Below are 22,488 nucleotides of genomic sequence, written 5' to 3' on the forward strand. Positions count from 1 at the left end.
GACGGCTTTTGTGGCAGCTCTCTCCAGGTGTCGGAAATTGAGCAGGATTTGGGTGTCGCATTAAGGAGACCTGCGCAACATTAAATCCTCGCCAAAGGTCTTCGTAGAAGAATCATCCTGTACAACGCGTTTTTGGTCATCAAAATCGCGTGAAAATACTTTCGTCGCAAAGAACTTCGGTATTATCTGGCGCAATTCATTATGACGGTAATAGCTGCTGCAGTAGCAAAGAGTCCCGTCGGACTACTGCTAATGCTTCGATGGGGGCTGATTGCTGTCTCCCTGTATCTGTTGAACACTCTCGTGAGCCACACCCATCTTCTTGCTATCAGAATCACAAACGGAACTAACAGAACAACGAATTGTAGATCTTGTACCCTTTCTTGATGTCTCCAGTTAGACACATACCAGGCCCCTGGTACGCGCGGGTCTCCAAGTTGCCACTAAAATATGCCACGTACAAGCGTAGACGGTCGGACTACGTTACGAAGCTTCTTGATCAGTATGGACCCATTGTCGTCATCGCAACGGATCAAGTTCACACTGTGGACGAAAATGCAATGAAAACGATATATGACAAATCTGCACTCAAGACCTCATTCTACTCCTCGATGGGAAGCTGGAAAGGCGTCGTGTCCACTCTCGGTTTCGTGGACTACCCGTCTGCAGCCCCATCACGCAACAATTTGATCCAATGCTTCCAGAACAAAAACCTCGCGGCTTTGGTGGAGAACATCCAGTCGCACGTCGAGGATTTCATCCAGCTGCTCCATCGTAAGGATGAGGCCGAAGAAGCCGTTGACGGAGTCGTCGTCTTCCGCTTACTTGCGCTGGACATTGTGACCGATGTACTCTGGGCCGAAGAACACAGACTGCTGCACAACTACAAGGAGAACGACGCACCGGCTTTTCTTCGACGGTTTCACGCGTTTAGCACTTGGAACGCGATGAAGAGCTTCATCCCTGGAGCAGATTTCTACGTCAGATGGTTCGGCAATGAGAAGTGGAAGACATTAAGGAAAGATTGCCATGATATGGATGTCACGGCAAAAGAAGCTTTGAACCGCTGGGAGAATAGTGAGAACGCTGCTGGCCGACAAAAGGATGTTCTCTCGATGCTGCAGTCTATGAACAAAGTAAACGCATCTGCCGTTCCTCCGGAAGACATTCCCGCATACATGGTCGAGATGCTCGCAGCGGGTTCCTCGACTACTTCGCATACCGCTGCGTTTGCTTGCTGGCTTCTGACTCGCCATCCCGAGGCCCAGGAGCGACTTCGTGCGGAACTCATTGAAGCCTTGCCCGACTTGGAAAGCTTCGACATCAAGCGCACCATGAATCTCGAATTTCTCGACGGTGTTATTCGGGAGACCATGCGGATGTACCCTATGATCCCAGGGCCACTCGAAAGACATTTGGGGAAGGATCTTGTAATCGCTGGAAAGCAAGTCCCGAGAGGCGTGATCGCATCGACTGCAGCGCTCAACCAGGGACAGCTGGAAGAGGTTTATCCAGAGCCGCAGCTTTGGAAACCTGAGCGCTGGATCAGCGCTGATGAACGTATGAAACTGAACTGGATTCCGTTCGGCCATGGTTCTCGTGCCTGTCCGGGCTCGAATCTGGCTTTGACAGAACTCAAGTACATGCTAGGTTTGATCTTTCGAAAGTTCAAAGCAACAATGCCCCCCGGCATGGAAGAAGACAACCTGGCTCTGGCGGACGTCTTCGCAGCTGGATCGAAGACGGGCTCTTGTTGGTTGAAGTTCAGACGATTGGAGGCGTAATACTTCGTCACGTGGCTCGGGAGGACTAGTTGTGACCTTGGAAGTTACACAATAATAACCGATACTTCTACATAACCCAGTCGAAGCACGAAATCTGATGTTTGAACGTGCTTGTGTGATGCGCGCTACTGATAGCCCCTCAATGCAATGGCATACCACTTCGTCTTAATCAACATCCTTTAGTGACGGGAAAGTGCTGCTTTGATAGCGTGCCTGCTGCTTTCGCAAACGACGACCAGCCCGCAGGGCTTATGCGGCCATATAAATCCACGAACGACGACAACGTGCCAATTCTCTGCGGATCAATAGCCGTGGTCTCCTCGCGCGCTTGCAGTACGATTGAAGACTCTACAGAGTTCCTATTGACCTTGTCGTTACGCGCTCCTGTGTATGCCCATACAGCTACTGTGCTGTGATGTAAACCTATGAAAGCCAATAGGTTGAAATTTACCCTCTTTTCCTTCTCCAGCTTTGACTCTCGGTCTATAATGTTCCAGATACTGTAGGCCCGCTCAGCCGCAATCCGACCTTGTCGTGAGTTGGCCCATTTGCGCGCCTTATCAACGAGACGATCTTCGATAGTAAGATTATCGGCAAGTCGATACTGAATTTGATGGAGGTCTTCGAGTGGGACATGTAGGCGAAGATGCCCCAAGTGAAAGAGTATTAGACCACTCATCAAACAGCTACGGTCGAGATTGGTTCTCACGAATGTCTTGACTAGAGGAAGGCTTTGCTCCCACTTCTCAAGAGCAGAAAGTAAACGTCGGTGCTGCTGCCGTAAATCCTCCATCCGACGTACCGTACTATCCAAACAGTGTGTCTCTGAAGACTTGGTAGCGCTTTTTGATAGACGTCTTGTGCTGGGCCTTTCCGAACCAGGGCTCCTGCTGGCAATGGATTCGCAGGGATTATCAGAAGAAACAGATGATAAGTCATCGCTACTAAAGTCTTCAAGATCTCCGGACAAACGGGTGAACATATTGTGGTCCTTGGAAAAGCGCCAAATAGAGTATTGCAGTCCGAACATGAGAAGCTCTTGTCCTGCAGGATCCAGAGGTGGAAGCGGCTCATTCTTATCCATGGCGATACGATAGATATCAGAAGCCCATAGTTCTCTACTAGGCGTTTGGTCATGCTCTATCATCTGCAGGCACAAGCTAGGGGACATCTTCTTGCTTCGCCATACAGCGTCGCACATTGGCAGCTGAAGGTCGATCTCCTCCATTGAGATTAGAGGTTTGCTGTGTAGCAACACACTAGTGTAGCTGTCGCCGCGGAATATACCGAATGCTAATCGTCGACGTGTCTCCAGTTGTAACCACATCTCCAGACGCTCCTCATCTGAAGCAGTGTCTTTCATGCGTTGTAGCCTTTGCATAGCTTTGTCAAAATATGCGGCTGAGAAGAGATCCATCCTCCGAGCTTGAGCGACAAGCAAGGCGCCGAGATGGTGGGCGTAGGTGAAAGCCTTTGGCTGTCCGAAATACAGCGCAGCTACCTGAGTCAGCAGTCGCGCTTGTGCCAGCCAGAGAAGACCGAGCTCTTCGTTTTCAAGCTCCCATACCATGGTAAGAGTGCTCCGGATGGTGGTATGCATCATGGCCCCATAATTGCTCGCGTTGGAGCCGCAATACATCGATCCGATCGAAGTAAGAACGAGAAAAAGGATTGGATGAAGAGCGTCGAGGTCCAAGGTTTGCAAGCTGAACAGGGGCCATAGCGGTCCGAAATGTTCTACGTACTTGGCGCAGAAGTCGTAGAGTGCTGACGAACCCGAGCACTCTTGATAATTAGTGAGCCCAAATGCGAGTGCAACTTTGGCAGAAGCGAGGGCCCAGGAGTTTGCACGGTCCTTTTCTGACTGATTACCCCACGCTGGTGAGGAAGCGAGGCTGACTAGATTCTCAATGACTAGGTTTTGATTGTCTCTGGATGTGATCGACGCACTTTGATCCAGACTGCCTATTTTCATATCAGTAAGAATGCTCCACATCACGCTATCGAACGATGACTTACACGTATCCTCCAACGTGCCCGTGGCGAAGATATTCGTTGAGGCTTGGTGATGTGCTGTGCTGCTCGATCCGTCTGACGCAGAAGTCTGCCCTAAGAGCATCTCCACGTCCGGTTGGCCGACATGACTCTGCGTTGACAGCGAGCCAAGATTGGCGAAGGATTCCAAGTCAAGTCCGGCAAGCGTTTCGTCTTGGGAATATGGGAATTGCACAGAGCTCATCGTGTTGGCCAACGAGTGGGGGTCGGCAGGTAGAAAGAGGTTTTCGTGTAGCCACGGCCAAGACATGGTTCCTATATCGGACGTCTCACCGGTTGCGACGGAGGATGTGGAGTGTTCGGGACGAATAGGTATGCCCGCTAACAAGCAATCGTTGTACGGATCGTAGATTGACTGTCTGTCCAGGGAGCTCTGGCGTATATGATGGGTACCTGGATGGAGATCATGTTCTCTCGGATGCTCGGCGCTCTGGATAGGCAAGCATGATCCCTCGTACGACAAGCAGCCCACATCGTCTGGCTGGTCGTCATGTTGGTTGGACTCGTGTGGAGGTGCATCGGTGGCCGGTGTCGCGACATGTGGAAGAACCTGGCTCAGCCTATTGGAACGGCTGGAGTATTGACAGGAAGAGTCGGTGTTCAGACATGTATAGCACGGACGCTGTCCATCACATTTCGTCCTCAACTCTCTACATCGGAGACACGCGGTATGACATCGCTGCCTTCCCGATGCGGCAGTTGCACTGCCGATCTGGGCAGATGGCGGTTCAACTGTGTCGTTGAGAGACGAAGGCTGGTGAAGCTTCGAGTGTCGAGACAAAAGATCCCTGCGATGGAAGACGACGCCACAAGTTGAACAGCGGTGCTTGCAGGTCTTTTGGTGGCTGTGTTGATGACGCGTCAAGGAGTTTTGCGAACGATAGGTCCTTTCGCATTTGGTGCATGGGTACATGATGTGAGGATGAGATGAAAGACTTGGAGAGCCCGAACGGCTTCTCCATGGCGCGGCGAAGGCACCTGGGCATGTTATGCATGTTGGCACTGACTGTCGGCTCAGCACTCGAGCCGTCGGGCTGCCCTTGGCACGCTAACGCGACCGGCGGGCGAGGGCTGCGGGGTCGAGCTAGCTGATGTTCTCGCCTCGATCTGCTTGCACGCGCTTCCCAGGACTCAAGATCACGACTTGAATTGCTATGGACACATGGTACCGATTCCTGCCATCCATCTCTACGGACATGGATTCAACGGGACGTGCTGTCTACTTTCTCATCATGCATCAAACGACATGCGATTCGACATTCGGCCAATTCCTCCAATCTCCACCTCGACGCTGTCCCCATCTTCAAGAAAGGCTTGCGGCTTCATGAACAGTGCGACTCCACCTGGAGTCCCGGTCATGATCAACGAGCCTCGCTGAAGAGTCTGGCCTTGACTGCAAAATGCGACAAGTCGTCGGACGCCAAAGCACAGATCTGACGTATTGCTTTCCTGTCTGATTTCCCCATTGACCATCGTCCTCAGCGACTGTTTGTTGGCTTCTCCTAGGACGTGAGTGGCTACGATACACGGTCCCAGCGGCGCGTACTTGTCGAATGACTTGCTGAAGGACCACTGCGGAACAGGCCCTGCTTTCCCAGCTTCTCTTTGCCAGTCGCGCGCGGAGACATCGTTACCTGCAGTATATCCAGCCACATAGTCCAACGCATCGGCTTCCACTATGTTCTTTGCGTCTTTGCCGATGACAATGACCAGTTCACCCTCGTAATCGCATTGCTCCTGTGCGAAACAAGGAATTGGGACGTCCTCGCCGTGATCCGCAACGGCTGGCCCTGGCTTAGTAAAAACCGTTGGACACGTTGGAAGCGGCCGTCCGGTCTCGAGAACTTGGAATCTGTTAGATCGGGTGCTTCTCCCACTAGTGTTCCAATCCTATACATACTGTGTGTTTTGTAATTCAATCCAATGCAACGGATGATTGGGACATGAGCTGGCTCGAGCGGTCCCAGCAGCCTCGCCACTTTGTCGATCTCGCCTGTTGGTGTCGCACTCAGCGGATCGTTTCCATGCAACCTCTTTACTTCAAGTTTTCCTTCCTCTGCAATCTGAGCAATCAAATCCACGTCTGAGCCTGAAATGATGGGGTCGCCATAACGAATATCCTGATCAGTCCCTTGCGCAATGTAACGAACAAATCTATCCCACGCAACTGGCTCTGAAGACATCGTGAACAGCTAATCGCGGAATAGGGAAAAAGAGTTGGAGCTAGCAGGTCGCACAGCTCTCAAGGCAAAGGCAGCTCCTATGTGTTGTCGGAGTTCACCAACTCTCACTCCTCTATCAGCATATGCAGTGTGGTTCTCGGAAACGCGCATGAATATCAGTGGTCGAAAGGCAGCGTATCCGCTTTCCGACCCAGGAACCAGCCAAGGCATACCACCTTATCCGCTGTACCAAAATACAGAGACTGAAGTCGAATCAATTTGAATTTGTCAGCGATAAGTTGCAGTCTTGGTTTTCGGAATACATCCGCGGACAATACGCAGCTTGACTATGTGGGCTACTTGGGCTGCTTTTGAAGCGGGGTAAACGCGTACCACAACGCGCATAGTCAGTCAGAATCCAGATACACAGGTGGCTGCTTTTCAGATGGTGTATGTCTACATAATAGCAAGCAGCGAAGTCTGTTCACGTGGTTTCATAGGCTCTGCTAAGTTCTTCACGTAGTTCACTTGCCAGACTTCATTGCGTCAATACACGACTGTTCACGGAGAAACGGTTTGGGATGATGAATATTCCTGGGAGTCTGGCACCTGATGTAAGCCCTCGCTTTCCAGAACGACGCGTTGTACTCATCGTGTTTTCAGGGAACGAAGCTTTGGCTTCTTCATGTAGGAGATGTGGTAGCTGATGAGGCTTTCATGATCACCGGGGTACGTCTCAATCCATTCAGCACAACAACGCTGGCGCTGGTATCAGAAAACAGCAGATTGACTCGGCTATGTAGGCGAATGCTTCTACTGCAAGCAAGTTGAACCCGCAACAACATGCTCGAAGGTCAATGGTAATGATGTGTGCTTTGGTCTCTCATCCTACTGAAGGACTCGTGCTCTTCGAGACTGGTCCTGGAAAAGATTACCCAGACGTTTGGGGACCACAGCTCAACGACATCTTTGCTCGGGAAAACTATTGCGAGGATCATGACTTGGATGTTGCCATTCGGAAAACTGGCAATGACATCAAAGACGTTAAGGCCGTCATCATGGGCCATCTTCATCTTGATCATGCTGGAGGATTAGAGTATTTTCGGGGAACGGACGTCCCTATCTATACACATGAGCAGGAACTGAAGAACGCATTTTACAGCGTTGCGACAAAAACAGATCTTGGTAAGTCATTGTCACAGAGACATGCACCCCACTCGTAGTCATAATGTGTCTTATGGAACATTATGAATTACAGGGTCGGCAAGGCTGACTCAAAACTCTATGCAGGTGTCTATCTGCCTACCTATCTTCAATTCGATCTTAACTGGAAACCGTTCCACGGCGACGGATTCGAGCTGAACACTGGGTTGATCATCCGCCACAGCCCCGGTCATACCCCCGGCCTCTCAATCCTCCAGGTGAACCTCAAAAACAGCGGGACGTGGGTTTTTACCACTGACCAATATGTTGTCAAAGAGAACTACGAGTCTCTTGCCACCCAGGGTTGGTTTACCAGGGACCATGCATCTTGGTCAAGATCCAACCAGATGATACACTCTTTGCAGAAGTTGACTAATGCGCGACTCATCTTCGGACACGATCGTGATGTACTCTTTCAGTACAACTTAGCGCCAGGATACTACGAATAAATCAAGTTCTTCCAGTGACCGTGTATACATGTGCTCAAATGTATTATAAGCAGGGCAGAATGAATCAGTTTACTTCCTGTTCACAGCGCGTCAATCACACCTGCGACACTTTGCGCGCTATGCAAATCACCCTTCCTTCGAACATGCACTCGCAGTGTTGCATGCAAATTTAGAAGTTTGACAAACTAATTTCCGGCTTCAGTTGAACGGTCTTGGTCAAACGCTAGCTACTAGGGCAGATAGAATTCCCAGGATAAGGTGGTATCAATGTGCTCACACCACCTTACCCGCCTACGTCAGAACCACAACTATTGCTAACCCACTTGGTCTTTACGAACCCCAGCGTACTAGCTCCTTGGAACCTGACACCGTCGACTGATGACGCTGTACCGGTACCTCGGTTCCACAACTGATGTAAAGCGGTCGCGGAAGGCAAGCTACATAGCCTCCACGTGCTTGAGCTGACAGCTCGAGGTTAGTAGAGTATATCAACATACATCGGATTGCAGCACTGTATATCATCCGCTCAACCAACGACGCTTGCGCATAGATTATTACACTTTTGTTTTGAATCATACGACATGCCGATACCTGACAACGACATGAGGATCCGTCTCAAGGCAACGGCGTTCGTCATCTACTACCATGCCGACCTAACCAAGGCGCGTCAATTTCTCCTCGACTTCGGACTGTCCATCGCGCGAGAAGATCCCCAAAACCAGATCTTCTTCAAAGGGTATGGCGTGGAGCCCTTTGTATACATCGCACGTCAAGCCGACGGCAAGAGCAGTTTCGAAGGAGCAGCATATGAAGTGGAGAGTAGAGGAGAGCTGGAGTGCGCAAGTCAGATAGATGGAGCTACTTCTATTGCACCTCTCGACGCTCCAGGAGGAGGGAATTATGTTAAGCTCACCGACCCTGTAGGCCACCATGTCTATCTCATTCATGGTCAACAAAAGAAGGAGGCCGAACCGCCAGCTCTGAAGAAGCTGGTCGTCAATTACGAGGACGAAAAGCCACGAAAGGGCAAATTCCAGCGCTTTGAGCTCGGCCCAGCTCCCGTTCATCGCTGGGGTCACTACGGTGTGACATATCCAGATGGCGCGTATCAACAGATGTATGACTGGTACACCAAGACTCTCGCTCTCGCTCCATCGGATATCGTTTACAAAGACGATAAGCCCATCACATGCTTCTTCCATATCGATCGTGGTTTGGAGTACACAGATCACCATGCCTTCTTCTTTAAGCGGGTCAAACCGGACTACGAACCTACTGTTGCGCATTCTGCGTTTGAGACCCATGACTTCGACGTCGAGCATTTGGGCCATGACTATCTTGAGTCGAAAGGATATGAGAGTTGTTGGGGTGTTGGAAGAGTTGGTTACATCAACTCCATGGTTGTGGACGAACTGCTAACCGGGAACAGCATGTCCTCGGAAGTCAAGTCTTTGACTACTGGTTTGATACCAGCAAGTTCATATTGGTAGGCAACACTTGTCATAATTTGATTGGCCTGATAATAACAGCGTTACAAGGAGCACTATGCGGATGGCGATTTGGTCAATGCTGAGACGGAGGTATCGCACGTTCCTGCTGGGCCACAGGCGCTCAAGATCTGGGGGCCACCTATTCCGGGCGTGTTTTAGGTGATATTCAAAGTGTTATGAAAACGAATAAACACGTAGATATATAATTCAAACGCGTTCCACGGTCTGGCGGAAAGGCCAACAACGGGCGAACGTAGGTAGTGTACAAAACATGCATGAGAAACACGACCCAATGCTATGAATGGCTACCTCCTTCGATCTAAGCTTCTTCGTTCTGGCTTTCGCGGTCCTTGCGAGGAAATAAGGCAATGACAGGGCGGCGAGATCTTGGCTCCCATTTTGCATGAATGTGATGCAACGCTTCCCGACACCGGCCGAAAGCCTTGAGGACATGAGTCGCCACAACACCTCTTTAGACGCCATCGAACAGCTTTGCCTGCCTCTTATGTATCAATGCCGCTACCAAGAAACACATGAAGCCCAATACACCGCATGAGCCAGCAAGCACCTGTCCATACAGATAGGATCCGTTGCCAACCTCAACCAACGCACCTCCACCAGGACCTCCGATAAGGCAACCAAAACTAGACAAGGCAAACCCCATGCCCATTCTTGTTCCGATTTTCTTGTTGTCCAGGGTAAGATCGGCGAGTGTTGCAGGGAACATGGCTTGCAAGCCTGCAGCAAACAAGCCGTAAAGCGCCGCAAAGGCATACATTCCTGCTGTCGAAGTGATCGCAATCCAACAATATAGTAGAAGAGCAGTGACGAAACTGACGATCAGGCTGATGGTCAATGGCCGGCAATAGCGGCCAGCAACGTACGCGGGTAACAGACGTCCCGGAATGCCGATGCCGTTTAGCACCAAGAGGAGCGGTATCGATTCTTCCAACGTCATACCCAACGTTGTTCGAGCGAAAGCATTGATCTGGGTAAGGTCAGCTATTTGTTGAAGAAGATTGCGGTATGTACTTACATAGAAGAAAGCGAACCAAAGACCTGCGAAGCAAAAGACCGAGCCGAGAATCTGTGTACGTTAGCAAAGACGTCCCGGGTTCGTCGAATCAGACCACTTACGAAAAGATCAAAGACCGGGTCCTTGAGCTCACTCGGTTCGAGCATCTTGACCGCAACCTTTGGTGGAAGCCGCTTCTTTAGCAGCCGCTCAGCAATCAATAGCATGACCAGCGCCATGAAGCCCAACGTCCTCACCGCCCATCCAAACCCGATGCGATCAATCAACCTGTTGAGCATGATCGGAATGACTAGCCCACCAGTGCCCGACCCGCATAACGTGATACTAATTGCAAAACTCCGCTTTGTCGCATCGAAATATGTCGAGATCACGGATACCATGGGCACGAACATGCATCCATTTGCGAAACCGATGCAAAACCCCTGCGCAAGCACGAACTGCCAGTACTCCTTGCAGATACTTGTCATGAAGATGCCGACCAACCATAGTCCAATGCCTACGCGCAGAACAAGCTTGAAATGACCGGTGTCTGACGCGGCGCCAGACCAAAGAGGGATGGACAGCAGGAAGAAGACGGTGAGTGCACCGATCCATGAGATATTGGACGCGGTCGACAGTCCAATGGAGGTATAGTGCGCTTGGAACATACCAAATGATGTGATGAAGCCCCAGGTGAAGAAGGTGATGATATGCCCACCTAGCACTTGTGACCATGCTACCCATCCGCCATTGGGAGGCGGCTCGGTAGATGCGACTCTCGTGACATCAAAGGTTGAAGATACTTCTTGCTTGGTTGGCGCAATATCCTCCTCTTCGATCTGGCTGAACTCTTCAGTTGGTGGATCCGGTCCAATGGCGGCCATGTTGTTGCACGGCAAAAATGATGTTTGACCGCAAGGTCAGTCGACCCCAGGATTCTGCTTCCCCAGACCCATACTTTGCTGAGTCACGTCTTGCGGGAGATCGAGTTTGGCGAATTTTACAAGCTCAGTTTTCCGAATTTATGAGGTAATAGGAGGGGATCGGTGGCGGGATGCCCGCCGCAGCGGTCATTGCCGGCGGGCCAGGCGAGGCGAGTACGTCGGATACGGCACGCTCTGCCACTGCGCTTGAAGCAACGCTCGGAAGCCAGCCTCGCGCATTGAATGCCTAGCTACGTAGCTCAGACAACGCAGTACGCGCAATGGGTTCTGGGTTTGGCTTTTAGAATGATTGTTTGCGCATCTTACTTAGGACAAAGCCTCGTGGCAATAGGGTGATGTTCGCAGCGAAGTGGTAGACTTGGCGGAGTTACCCCACAGCCTCTCCCAGCCAATCATGTGCGCGCGCCTTCCAGCTTCCGAGGTCCGTCTGATATCAGTACAGTAAAGAAGCAGCCACGATGCCCGCTACAGCGAGTCAAGTCTTGCTAAAGAGAATATCACCGGAGAGATCGATGATGCCGGAGTGACGCAACAAGTTTACGATAATCAGAACCTTGTCGTATGGCTCTACTAGGTACTACCTAGGTGCTACTACTACTACTTAATCTTAACACTTAAGTATGCAGGCTACTCTTTTTCTACAAAGTAGAACTGCGGCTGATAGTAGATTGGGTGCGTCTTCGCGATCATTAGGGTTCACTCATAACGGCTCGAAGAAAAACGAGGACTCGCCGGTCCAAAGGTTAGTTGAAAACAGCTATCAAGAGTCGTGCTCGCGGATGTTAAAATATCTCGTGTTCTTCCTAAATCTAGTCAAGCTTTAGATGCTAGCTGAACTGGTGATATATTCCGAGTTTTTTCGGTGTGTGATTGATAGATACTAGTACGCCACTCCCTTCACTCATCGCATTGGGCTGGAACTCGCACCTGAGACAGCCTTTGGGGGACGGTACTATCAACGCGACGACGAAACACTGAAAAAGTCTCAGTGCGACCCTGCGTGGAGAGCGTTTTGGAAAGAGAAAACTAGGTCGTTCTAGAGGCAGCAAAAACGACAGATTTTGTTCAAACACGAAGGGGACGAAAAAGTCTGTGAGTCTCGACGGTACGTTGACGTGATTGGAAATAAACCCTTCGCGAGGGCCGTGGTCTTGCAAGTCGCTTCCGCTCTGTGTCTGACCAGAGCACTCTACCACCATTTCTGATGGATGCCTCAACAGTAGTCTCGAGATGCTCAAACTTAAGAAATTCCATCTCCAGGCTCGGCAACGGATGCTATCTTCCAGCGGGATCAGTTGCCCTGGATTATTCAAGGATCGCAATCCTATTGGCACGTTGATCACTGGAAGCCGTGGGATGAGGTGCAAGATCCCTGGAAAGACCTAGCTGGGCAATATTTGAAAGTTCTACTCCTCGACTAGCATGATTGGAAGAAACCCCAATTGCCATGGGAGTGTTATTACGACGGAGAACTGTAAGGTAGGTACAGACGCGAGTCGTGAACAGCGTCTACATAGGCTCAGTCGCCATAGTCAAAAGGATTGTGCGCCGTCGTTAGTCGCGAGGCGCTTTTTATTTTGATACGTCGCTATGTCACCACGGCTGCTGTGACATGAACATCTTTTAGCTGAGAAGCAACGCGTTCATCGAGACCCACCATGTGCAGAACAACGGGATGCCGATGCACGAATACATCTTGTCGTACTGCCGTGTTATCCAAATCTCAAGTACCAAGCTTTTTGTAGGGGTTGCCGAGATATCAGAATACCCGGTGGCACTGATGCTGTTCTATCCCTTTATGGCTGGGCTACCGGCAGGACTAACGCCAACAGAACACAGCTGTTGGTAGCTTCTTCTTCTAGTAATCCTCTAACGAGATTGTGGCTCGAGGATGCAAGCAACCGCAACGATTGTTCGGGCACCTATGCAGGGCAAAAGGGATGGAACCACAACAGGCTCGTATAGACGTCTCCACCGTAAGCGATGCTGACGCCCAGGTGAACGATCAAATTTAACGTGTTCGTATACTGCATGTATTAAAGCTGTCCCCTCTTGCTGCAATGTGATACCCCAGGTACCCCTAAAAGGCCCATCACGTTCTTTTTGCAGCTCCAGCCCTACCTGCGGTCTCCACCTCCACACTCTCTAATCGCTATACATTACTATACAAACATAATCCTTAATCATGTCGTTCAGTATCCGCAACACCATCGCCCTGGGCGCCTTCTCCGCCCTCGCTGCTGCGCAAACCGTGCCCCCGAAGCTCGACGCAACTTGTGCCGATGTGGTCATATTCATGGCTCGTGGCAACGACGCCCCATACCATGACGGTCGCACTTTCCCCTTCGTCGAGGCCACCTGCGGCAAGTTGACTGCTCAGGGCAAGAGCTGCGACTACATTGACATCCAGTTTGATGTAACCCTTGGTGGAGACTACTGTAACCAAGTTGCTGAGGGCGCTCGCAATGGTATCTCTCAGATCACCGCCTTCAACGAGAAGTGCCCTTGCTCGCACATTGTGGTGAATGGGTACTCTGAGGGAGCTCACGTGGCCGGAGATGTGCTTGGAGGACCGGTAAGCATCATGTGAGAACCGGGCACCCGTGAGGCATGTGCTAACTACGTACTGCGATATAGGGTGGATGCACATTCGTCTCGACCGGCCTAGACAACAACTCTGCTGCAGGCAAAGCGGGTAAGCGACTTCGACGATACTACGGCAATGTCCTTCCTAACATGTTTCAGTCGCCGCGGCTCTCCTCTGGGGAGACGTGATGCATACCGCCAACCAGCCCTACAATGTGCTTGACGGTGCCGACAAGCAGTCTAACGGGCGTAAGCCGGAGGATCTTGCTCGCCTCAATCGCTACGCACCCGTCCTTCGCTCCTACTGTGCTGCCGGCGACCCAGTCTGCGCCGGCGGAAACGTTGTGGCCGACCACTTGAACTACTTTGAACTCTACACCGACGATGCTTCTTCCTGGGTCGTCTCCAAGATCGACAGCGTCGCACCTCTGCCGTCGTGCGGTGCCACCAGCTCATCATCCTCTGCTGCCGCCTCTTCCGCTACCAGTGCGGCCGTCACCCAGTCTTCTGCCGTCGTTCCTACCTCGTCTGCCGTGGTCACTGCGTCTGCTACACCTACTAAGGCTGAGTCTTCTGCTGCTGAGACGCCTTGCTCAACCTCTCCGGCAATGGTTTCTCCCTTCCCTGAGCCTGTCCCCTACAAGCCCGATGCCTGCGTCCTTGAAGTTCACGTAGAGTATGCCTACGTATAGTTTGAGCAAGATGGAGCCGAAGGAGCAAGTACCACCACTACAGTGCAATGCGAAAAGCTGTCAGCAGCGACAGTATTGCGACAATATATACGACGTGTTGCCACCTTCAAAGTCTTGTTCCTCTAGCTCTCCTCTTGTAAAGTGACCGTGTTGTAGCCGCATCATTCGATGTTCCCGAGGTCCGATCTGTTTGTTAAGGCCACTTCAATCTGGACGGAAGCTAGGAGTATCATTTAAGTTGCATCCCGAAATGAATTTGGAAACACTGAGCGAGTAAACGACGGGAACGTTGCGAATCGCCGGTATTAGCTCAACGTATTGAGCTACGACTTTTCCATGTTCCAAGCCTGTCGATACGCGATGGAAGATGACGCCTGTGAGCCTGTGGAGAAGTAGGTGAAACGGCTTTGTATCTTCTTAAATAGATCCCTATACTGCGCTATGTGAACTGGGGTTCCTGTCTGTCTGTTGGGCCGATAGGCGATCGTCACGCAAGTCGAACATGACCAATGCTGACGACCTTGGAGCGAACCGTGGCTGTCTTGGCATTCCCGCGGAGTTCATAGGCATGCACGTCACCTTCCCCATCTCATCGCCAAAGCTCGCCCAAACCTCACCCAAACACCACATCAACGCCGCCATGTACCGGATACGACCGCGATTCGTACCCATTCGCGCTCTACCTCGCACGTATCAACCCTCATTCCAGCATGTCCGTAGCCTTCCACAATCCCGTGCCTACCAGCAACTCGGTCGCAGTGGCCAGCAATACAAACGGTTCAACTCTCCCTCAGGTGGCCTCTCCGGTCTCCTATTTCGCTGGGCTGCCCGCCCAACGTTTTACCGTGACGTTGGTCTGATCAGTGTGGGCACTGGCGGCGTCTACCTGTACAATCTCGAAGAAGTGCCCGTCTCTGGTCGCCGCCGCTTCAACATCATCTCGCCTGGCATCGAAGAAGCGCTGGGACGGTCATCCGTAGAGCAAGTGCGGCAAGAATACCAAGGCAGGATACTACCGGATAGCGATTCGCGGGTGAAGCAGGTGAAGAGGGTTTTGGAGCGTTTGTTGCCGTATGCCGAGGGCGAAGGGTTGAAAGACTTGCAGTGGGAGGTCACCGTCATCGAGTCTCCGGAACAGAACGCGTTTGTAGCGCCGGGGGGCAAGGTCTTTGTGTTTACGGGGATTCTGCCTCTGTGCAAGGATGAGGATGGCATTGCAGCCGTGCTGGGACATGAGATTGCGCACGTGGTTGCGCATCACACTGCGTTGGTACTCTTATCTCGGACCGATGAAGCATGCACTGACCAAAGAACAGTGAACGCATGTCTCAAGCGCCTCTGATCCTCCTCGGTGTTCTCGCCCTATCTCTCTTCGATGTCTCCTTTTACTCGGGCAAAATGCTCCTCGACCTCTTCCTCTCCATGCCCGCCTCCCGCAAGCACGAAGCTGAAGCCGATTACATTGGTCTCTTGATGATGGCGCAGGGCTGCTACCGACCAGAAGCTGCAATGCAGTTCTGGACGCGCATGGAGAAGGCTGGTGGGGCGGGGCCGCCGCAGATACTGAGCACGCACCCGAGTCACCACAACAGGGAAGAGAAGATTAGGGAGTGGCTGCCCAAAGCGATGGAGAAAGCTGAGGCGAGCGAATGCGCTGTCACGAGTGGGTACGGTAAGTGAACGCACGCATACGGTATGATGATGAGGATCGTGACTGACGCGACCCAGCTACTCAATTCAGCTCCGCGTTCGATAGCTTCGGACGCTGGTGAAGCGTCGGAAGCCCTTTGACGGTAGAAGACTTGTACTAACACCCTGTATACCACCTGATGACTACACTAACATGATGCACCACGAGACGAAAGAAATGAAGGTCCCATACCTGAACCATCCCAGATAGTCTTGGATGTGAGTAGATATGAGATGAATTGATGATTTACTCTAACATGAGATGAGAACTGCCTATAAAGGCAAGTATGCTTGCTACAAACAGTTGCAAGCAAGCATCGGTACGTACATAAGGTACATGCCAGCTAACCAACAGATAGTGCGCTATGGGCCACAGGGCAAACATTGTAACGTAATGTCATAATTTCTTATACTCTATTAGCCTCGGCACCCCGGTTCGAGACAGAACATGAACATCCGCCGTCCTTGCGACCCCTATACTCGGTCTACCTACCGATTCTCTCTCCTCGACCTCCGACGCGGTATCATCGAAGTAACTATTCCCCATATCCATAGCCTTTCCCATTTCAATCTCCGTAACGGTCAATCTCCTCTCCACATCGAAATCGAATGCGCCATTCTTCTCTTCGGGTAATGCAAAGTCCCATGGCGATTTCTCGATATCGTCCTCGTCGTCCATGCTGACCAGGTTCTTTTCTCCCCAACTCCCGCGGTATCCTGGTAGAGTGGGTACCTCGGAAGGTGTGGTGGCTCGAGCGGGACAGTGGAAAACATGTTTGAGTAAAGGGGACAGTGAGGGAAGAGAGGCGGCCAGAATGCCAATGTCAACCTCGATTTGGGACCATACTGGAACCCAAGACCAGCCCCTGCGGTTCATTTGTCAGAAAATGCTACTAGTAAAGAGAACGGGCTAGGCGAAGGCGTACCAGCTGAAATCGACTTCTTGCCATGTACTTCCTGGTCTGATGGGACTGTCCGACATGACAATCTCGCAAAGGCGCATGGTGCTGGCTATGACCGGGATGACGCCGATAGAGAGAATGACTGCTAGAGCCGCTGAAGGGACGGTCAACAATGAGCGTTCATAGAGACATAAAGACGTCGACTTACTCCTTTGTCTCTTGTTGAATTTGATCACCCATATCAAAGGCAATGGGAAGATCAACAAGACAATATCAGTGACGACATTGATGGCACCCGAAATGACCATGAACATGGCAGCATTAATGCATCCATCGGGTTGGGCTTCGATATCCCAGACACGTGATACTGGTGTACAGATGAACAATTGAGCCTCCGGACGATGTCAGTTGTGCATCTCGTACAGATAGACGGGCATGAAACTCACAAGGAAGACGGAGAAACTAAAGGCAGTCATAAAGCCGGCCGCTGTCCATACAGCAGGTGACTGCACGATCCATGGCAGGCCCTGTTTTCCATAGCCGATTCGGTAGTACAGAGATAAGATGCTCATCTTGACCGCCCTGCAATAAAGTTAATCTTGGAAGCTGATGTCAAGAGCGATGTTGCAGCATACCAATTTGCGACAAAGTAGATGAGCATATTGGTCCATTGGTACTAGTCCACTGTCAGTACTAAGTCGAGTGTCACAAGGTGTGTTGAACATACCATGAGCATCTCGTCGAATTGCTCCACGTGAAGCTCTGATGCATGTCGTCCCTGGCCATGCTCGATTTGCAATATGATGGTGACAGTCTGTGCGGCTCCGAGGGTAACGGCGATGGCGATGAAGAGATCGTCTAGGCCGAATTTCTTGACAACGTATCCGCGCGTGAAGCATCTACATTTTGTTAGCAATACGACATTTGCTCGTGGCGAAGATGGGTGCTTGCCGAAGAGCCACAAACGCCACAGCGACGGTATACATGGCCATACTGACTCGGCCTATGACGGGCCCTTGGTCACGCCCGTTCGCGACGTATACGATGTGCCCCATTGCGAGTTCGGTACCTGGTTGAGCTATACGATGTCCGAAGGTTTGACATGGGGCTACGAGAGTTGATGCTACGACGGCGCAAGGTTTCCAAACGCCCGACTGGAGAAGAGGAAGCGAAAAGCAAAGTGAAGGATGATGGCCAGACTAGAGGCTGGCAGACGGGACCTACACACATCTAATACATCGTGGACGAGTTACGACACCCAAAGTGCGACAGGGCGATGGGCACGTTGCAAGACTCGGCACGGCATTATTGAGGCGGCGCTGGTTGAAACTAAGATTGCCTTCCAGAAGCACATCAAACGGTGCACAAAGAGCCACGCGGCCTGTGCATGCCTCTTGTCGGCATCGGCACTGTGGGTTGTCGCGTGGTCATGGTGCGGCAAGCCCTGTCGCAGCGCGCATCTCGAAACCTTGTTTGGAGCCACGATCCCGGCACAATGGTATCGGAGGTTTGTGGGAGAACATGGCCTCGGGTTGCGTGGGCGGGAGGCTGAACGAATGGTTCGAGTGTTTCTGAGGTACACGGTGATTGGCCGCGCGTGTGCACCAGGCCGACGGGCTATCCCGGTGTGGCTGGTGACGATGGCATAGACGTCTTCTTGGACGTCTCAGGGGGGTTTTCACAAGGGCCTAGTCACTGCTTGCGCTGCTCGGGTGTTGGGCAGACCGACGATCAGATGGCGGGCGATGAAGAAACTCGGAGCATGAGGTCGAGGATCGCCGCGGAGGCAGCCTGGTTTCGGTTACGGGCGGGCTAGCGCTGATGCGTGTTGGACGTTGCATTCACGTCACTCTGGCAGCACCGCGCGAAAAGCATCGAGGCTCCAACAGGCGGGCGTGCGGAGAGCAGAGGCATCCGCCGCAGCCACGACGCCTGCGCGTGTTGCCCAACGGAGCAGGGAAGCCGCAACCCACCAGGCGAGCCGCTCCTGCCCTGAGGCGGCCTCAACGCTTGCCCGCCTGCCTCGACACTTGCCTGCCTGCCTGCCTCGGGTCGCTGGCACGACATTTGGCGTCACTGCGCTGTAAGCTGGCATGCTCCCCTCCTCTGTACCACACCTGTTCCTCTCCCGCCCCGTTGCATGCCCGCCTACACCTCTCACCAGTCTCCCCGGCCTCTGTGGCCTGCTAGCATACCGCCATCCTCAACCACTGACCATATTCCTCTGCCCGTAGACGCTCCCCTCGCCCACGACCCGCCGCGGCTTGCCAGGCACGCGAGCCATCCTGCATACCCCACCCTGCTCCCTCCACCCTCTCCACCCCCGCCGTTGCCCAACCCGACCCTCGACGGCACCATGGCCGCCCGCGCCACCATCACCTTCTCCCAGCCGGGCGTGCAGCCGCCCGTCTATGTCACCACCTCCCTGAACGACTGGACGCTGGTGCAGATGCAGCCCCTGCACGACAAGACGGCGTCGGGCGACCTCATCTTCAGCAGAGAGTTCACTGGCGTCGCTGAAGGCAGCCACCAGTACAAGATCCGCGTCGGCGAGGACCATTGGGTGCTGGACGAGTCGAAAGAAACCGGTATGTCCTTCTACGTCCTCGTCCACTGTCCCGCTGACTCTCTGCAGCTGCCGTCGACCAGGGCATTCGCAACAACCTTGTCCACGTCAAGCCTGCCAGCGAGAGCACCTCCCTGCGCCCAGCGTCCGAAGCTACCACCAACACAGCCGCCCCAGAGACTTTCCCCGGGAATCCCTCAAAGATGCCCGAGGACCGCAAAGACAGTACAATAAACCAGGAGCAGCTAGCTTACGATCAAATCCACTACGCCCATCTGCCTGAACATGTTGCTAAACGCGCTGCCGACTCAGAATCTGACCTTGAGGGCACCAAGGTAGACTCCCCGGTCGAGACAGCAGCTCCGAAAACACCCGAGATTCCTCTTCTGGTAGTCGACAAGACTGACCGTCGGCCTGCATATGGAGATGACTTCGGCGCCGGCGCTACGACCGCCCAAAAGGCTGCGCATGACATGAGAGCCGCGGATTCCTTGCCAGACCAGCTCAATATCGTGCCCGAGTCCCATACGGAGCCAGAGTCTGATGATGGCGAAGCTGCTCCATTGTTTCGCCATGAGTCTTTCCAAGCGGATCATGATCCTCAGATCGCTCCCGCTATAATCATCGACGATGAGTCTGCGCCATCATCGACAGACCAGACTAGTTCCGGAGAGGCCATAGATACACCTTCGGAGCCTGACGACAGTGACGAGTTGCATCTAGCGCCCTTACTTAGCCACGAGACGGGCTTCGAGAATGGCGGAGCGGGGCTGAGCGACGGTCCGCATTTTTCCCATGGAACTGATAACGACGATGACGACGACGATGACGATGATTTCGGTGGAGCTCCTCTCCTTCCTCACGAGACTGGCTTCCATGATGACGGCAGAATTCCAACCGAATCTGAAAATGACGAGGACGAGCTCGACAGGTATCCGTTGCTATCACACGAAAGTGGCTTCTCGGATTATAGGGGAAGCGAGATCGTTACTAAGAGTGATAACTCGGGAATTTCGGAGCCATGTCACTACGGGGCCTACGAGGACGACGAGGATGACTACGCTGAGAATGAAGAGGGCGATGCACCTCTCCTCCCCCATGAACGCGAAGCATCTGCTGTCAGTAGCACTGGGTCTGTCTTTTCAGAGGACGATACCCCCTTTTCTCTGGACAAGCAACCGACTTTTGGTTACGAGACGGACAACGCGAGAGAATTGTTCGGCGGAGCCGGCCGACACGACTTTTTTAAAGGGCGAACAGGAAGCAATCTTCCCCACAGGCTACCACAATCAGATGCGGAAGATCATGACCTGAACGATCCATCGTTGGAACGATTTCCCACTAGCCGTCAATCAATCTTGGAACGTGTAGCGACAATTGGCATGCATCTTCCCGAAGATGAATCCATGCACGAGCGGCCACATTCTCCCCAGCCATCTGTTCTATCTCAAGCGTGCTCCTCTGTCGATCTTGTACCTGTCAAATCGTACACCTCGCTAGCTTCTGTACCTGAAGACGAATTCAGCGACGAAGAGGAGGACCACCATGATCTAGACAGTATGCCATCGCCCGTGTACATCAGTCACAATACTACCCGCATGTCCAGTCCGCCCGCCAGATTTGTGCGTGACCCATACGCAACCCCACTGCCTGATGAGAGCAAGCAACTTGGGTACGCTGTCGACACCAAACATGACGAGTCGAGTAATCATACCTACGAGTCCAGCGAAGCGGAAAGTGTGGATAAGCATGATGGTGCAAAAGACGTCTCTCGGGCTTCCAATGCTCTGCGAGATGCCATCACCACATCTGTCAACACCGAGAAACCTGCCATGGATCAAGTTACGTCTGAGCCCAAGGCTACCGCCGCAGGTGCGCACCCTGTAGCCGGTCCGGATTCTGACCTTCGGCAGCGCAGAGTACTAGTTGAGGATTCTTCAGAGGCATCAGAAGATGCGACAAGCGCAGTGGTAGATGGTGTGAGTATCAAAGACAAGATTGTCGAAGCAGCGAAGCCTGCACTTGCACAGCGACCGAATCATCACAACGAGAACTTTCTTCAGCATTTCTTCCGAGTCATGTTTGGGCCCGTCGGTCACCTCATGACTGCTTGTTTTGGCGATCGGAAGCGAGCTAGGTGAGCGAACACCGTTTCCTTTTCTCCCTGAATCCTTGAGTATGTGGCTTGTGGCGCTCTTGCCTCGTACGAATTCCATCACACAATGACAGTATTGAGAGATGCCATTGCTAACACAAAAGCTTCAGTGCTTCCGCTCTTGTTCTTGGTACTGGTGCAGCGACTTACTATTACGCTGCGAAATCATCAAGATGAGCTTGTGCCTAGTGCACGATGATCAAGATTGCGACACCTCGGATTCACATTACGACGAACGCGGAAGGAGCATAGCGATGCGGTATTGGGTTGCCGTGAATTGGACTTTCCTACACCTGCGTTGAGCATAACGAGATTAATGACCTGGGTTAGAGCATGCGCTTGGGCGCGCTGGCGTTTTATGTAGCATTCTCTCTCCTCTTTCCACCTCGACAACCTCATCTTGCGTCGACAAATAAATCAATGTGTTTGTTTGCTGTACGTGTTTGTTCCGATGAATACCTTGTGTTTGACAGTGAGACCACAACCCAGAGCCAATATCAAGGCGGCAAAATCACTTCCAATTAGCACGTAAATCCATTCTTGATGTAAATGTGCATTGTATCATAGTCTTATTCCTTCTGTGTGTTGCGACACAGCGGTACTACCTAGGTATCTCATATCTCATGGCAAAGGTTTCTTCATGTAAAAACAAGGACAAGACTCAAGTCTAGTGAAGAAAACGTCAGCGAGTGTAACACAACCCAACCACCATGCTACCCACTCAGGAAAAGTAGAAGGTAGGTTACACGCGCGGAAACAGGGGAACGAAAACGCGACCGTGACTGCATGTGATTCT

The 22,488-nt window shown here is 52.2% G+C and overlaps 11 protein-coding genes across 11 annotated transcripts; 6 read left to right on the top strand and 5 right to left on the bottom strand.

The window, feature by feature from the left end:
• Positions 1 to 386: 386 nt before the first annotated feature.
• On the top strand, positions 387 to 1,784 carry J4E79_000125 (uncharacterized protein; the record flags this gene model as incomplete). The annotated part of the gene is made up of 1 exon (XM_049349043.1): positions 387 to 1,784. One exon carries the CDS (start codon positions 387 to 389, stop codon positions 1,782 to 1,784), a length of 1,398 nt encoding a protein of 465 aa, XP_049215830.1.
• Positions 1,785 to 2,944: 1,160 nt separating this feature from the next.
• Positions 2,945 to 3,354, bottom strand: J4E79_000126 (uncharacterized protein; the record flags this gene model as incomplete). Its single annotated transcript, XM_049349044.1, has 2 exons — positions 2,945 to 3,003; positions 3,045 to 3,354. The coding sequence occupies 2 exons, from the start codon at positions 3,352 to 3,354 to the stop codon at positions 2,945 to 2,947; spliced, it is 369 nt and encodes a 122-aa protein (XP_049215831.1).
• Positions 3,355 to 5,069: 1,715 nt separating this feature from the next.
• On the bottom strand, positions 5,070 to 6,022 carry J4E79_000127 (uncharacterized protein; the record flags this gene model as incomplete). The annotated part of the gene is made up of 2 exons (XM_049349045.1): positions 5,070 to 5,683; positions 5,740 to 6,022. 2 exons carry the CDS (start codon positions 6,020 to 6,022, stop codon positions 5,070 to 5,072), a joined length of 897 nt encoding a protein of 298 aa, XP_049215832.1.
• An 845-nt stretch (positions 6,023 to 6,867) lies between these two features.
• On the top strand, positions 6,868 to 7,653 carry J4E79_000128 (uncharacterized protein; the record flags this gene model as incomplete). Its single annotated transcript, XM_049349046.1, has 2 exons — positions 6,868 to 7,186; positions 7,292 to 7,653. The coding sequence occupies 2 exons, from the start codon at positions 6,868 to 6,870 to the stop codon at positions 7,651 to 7,653; spliced, it is 681 nt and encodes a 226-aa protein (XP_049215833.1).
• A 581-nt stretch (positions 7,654 to 8,234) lies between these two features.
• On the top strand, positions 8,235 to 9,302 carry J4E79_000129 (uncharacterized protein; the record flags this gene model as incomplete). The annotated part of the gene is made up of 3 exons (XM_049349047.1): positions 8,235 to 9,032; positions 9,083 to 9,139; positions 9,183 to 9,302. 3 exons carry the CDS (start codon positions 8,235 to 8,237, stop codon positions 9,300 to 9,302), a joined length of 975 nt encoding a protein of 324 aa, XP_049215834.1.
• Positions 9,303 to 9,615: 313 nt separating this feature from the next.
• J4E79_000130 (uncharacterized protein) lies at positions 9,616 to 11,042 on the bottom strand (the record flags this gene model as incomplete). The annotated part of the gene is made up of 3 exons (XM_049349048.1): positions 9,616 to 10,131; positions 10,180 to 10,230; positions 10,281 to 11,042. The coding sequence occupies 3 exons, from the start codon at positions 11,040 to 11,042 to the stop codon at positions 9,616 to 9,618; spliced, it is 1,329 nt and encodes a 442-aa protein (XP_049215835.1).
• Positions 11,043 to 13,287: 2,245 nt separating this feature from the next.
• J4E79_000131 (uncharacterized protein) lies at positions 13,288 to 14,380 on the top strand (the record flags this gene model as incomplete). Its single annotated transcript, XM_049349049.1, has 3 exons — positions 13,288 to 13,677; positions 13,740 to 13,797; positions 13,848 to 14,380. 3 exons carry the CDS (start codon positions 13,288 to 13,290, stop codon positions 14,378 to 14,380), a joined length of 981 nt encoding a protein of 326 aa, XP_049215836.1.
• Positions 14,381 to 15,020: 640 nt separating this feature from the next.
• On the top strand, positions 15,021 to 16,152 carry J4E79_000132 (uncharacterized protein; the record flags this gene model as incomplete). Its single annotated transcript, XM_049349050.1, has 3 exons — positions 15,021 to 15,646; positions 15,697 to 16,052; positions 16,109 to 16,152. 3 exons carry the CDS (start codon positions 15,021 to 15,023, stop codon positions 16,150 to 16,152), a joined length of 1,026 nt encoding a protein of 341 aa, XP_049215837.1.
• Positions 16,153 to 16,321: 169 nt separating this feature from the next.
• J4E79_000133 (uncharacterized protein) lies at positions 16,322 to 17,285 on the bottom strand (the record flags this gene model as incomplete). Its single annotated transcript, XM_049349051.1, has 4 exons — positions 16,322 to 16,342; positions 16,563 to 16,935; positions 16,996 to 17,125; positions 17,180 to 17,285. The coding sequence occupies 4 exons, from the start codon at positions 17,283 to 17,285 to the stop codon at positions 16,322 to 16,324; spliced, it is 630 nt and encodes a 209-aa protein (XP_049215838.1).
• Positions 17,286 to 17,375: 90 nt separating this feature from the next.
• On the bottom strand, positions 17,376 to 17,963 carry J4E79_000134 (uncharacterized protein; the record flags this gene model as incomplete). The annotated part of the gene is made up of 4 exons (XM_049349052.1): positions 17,376 to 17,553; positions 17,607 to 17,647; positions 17,699 to 17,870; positions 17,938 to 17,963. The coding sequence occupies 4 exons, from the start codon at positions 17,961 to 17,963 to the stop codon at positions 17,376 to 17,378; spliced, it is 417 nt and encodes a 138-aa protein (XP_049215839.1).
• Positions 17,964 to 19,327: 1,364 nt separating this feature from the next.
• Positions 19,328 to 21,678, top strand: J4E79_000135 (uncharacterized protein; the record flags this gene model as incomplete). Its single annotated transcript, XM_049349053.1, has 2 exons — positions 19,328 to 19,559; positions 19,607 to 21,678. 2 exons carry the CDS (start codon positions 19,328 to 19,330, stop codon positions 21,676 to 21,678), a joined length of 2,304 nt encoding a protein of 767 aa, XP_049215840.1.
• Between the last annotated feature and the right edge of the window lie 810 nt (positions 21,679 to 22,488).

The sequence above is a fragment of the Alternaria viburni genome, assembly GCF_023758015.1.
Source record: "Alternaria viburni strain BMP 2772 chromosome Unknown scaffold_1, whole genome shotgun sequence".
Taxonomy (NCBI): domain Eukaryota; kingdom Fungi; phylum Ascomycota; class Dothideomycetes; order Pleosporales; family Pleosporaceae; genus Alternaria; species Alternaria viburni.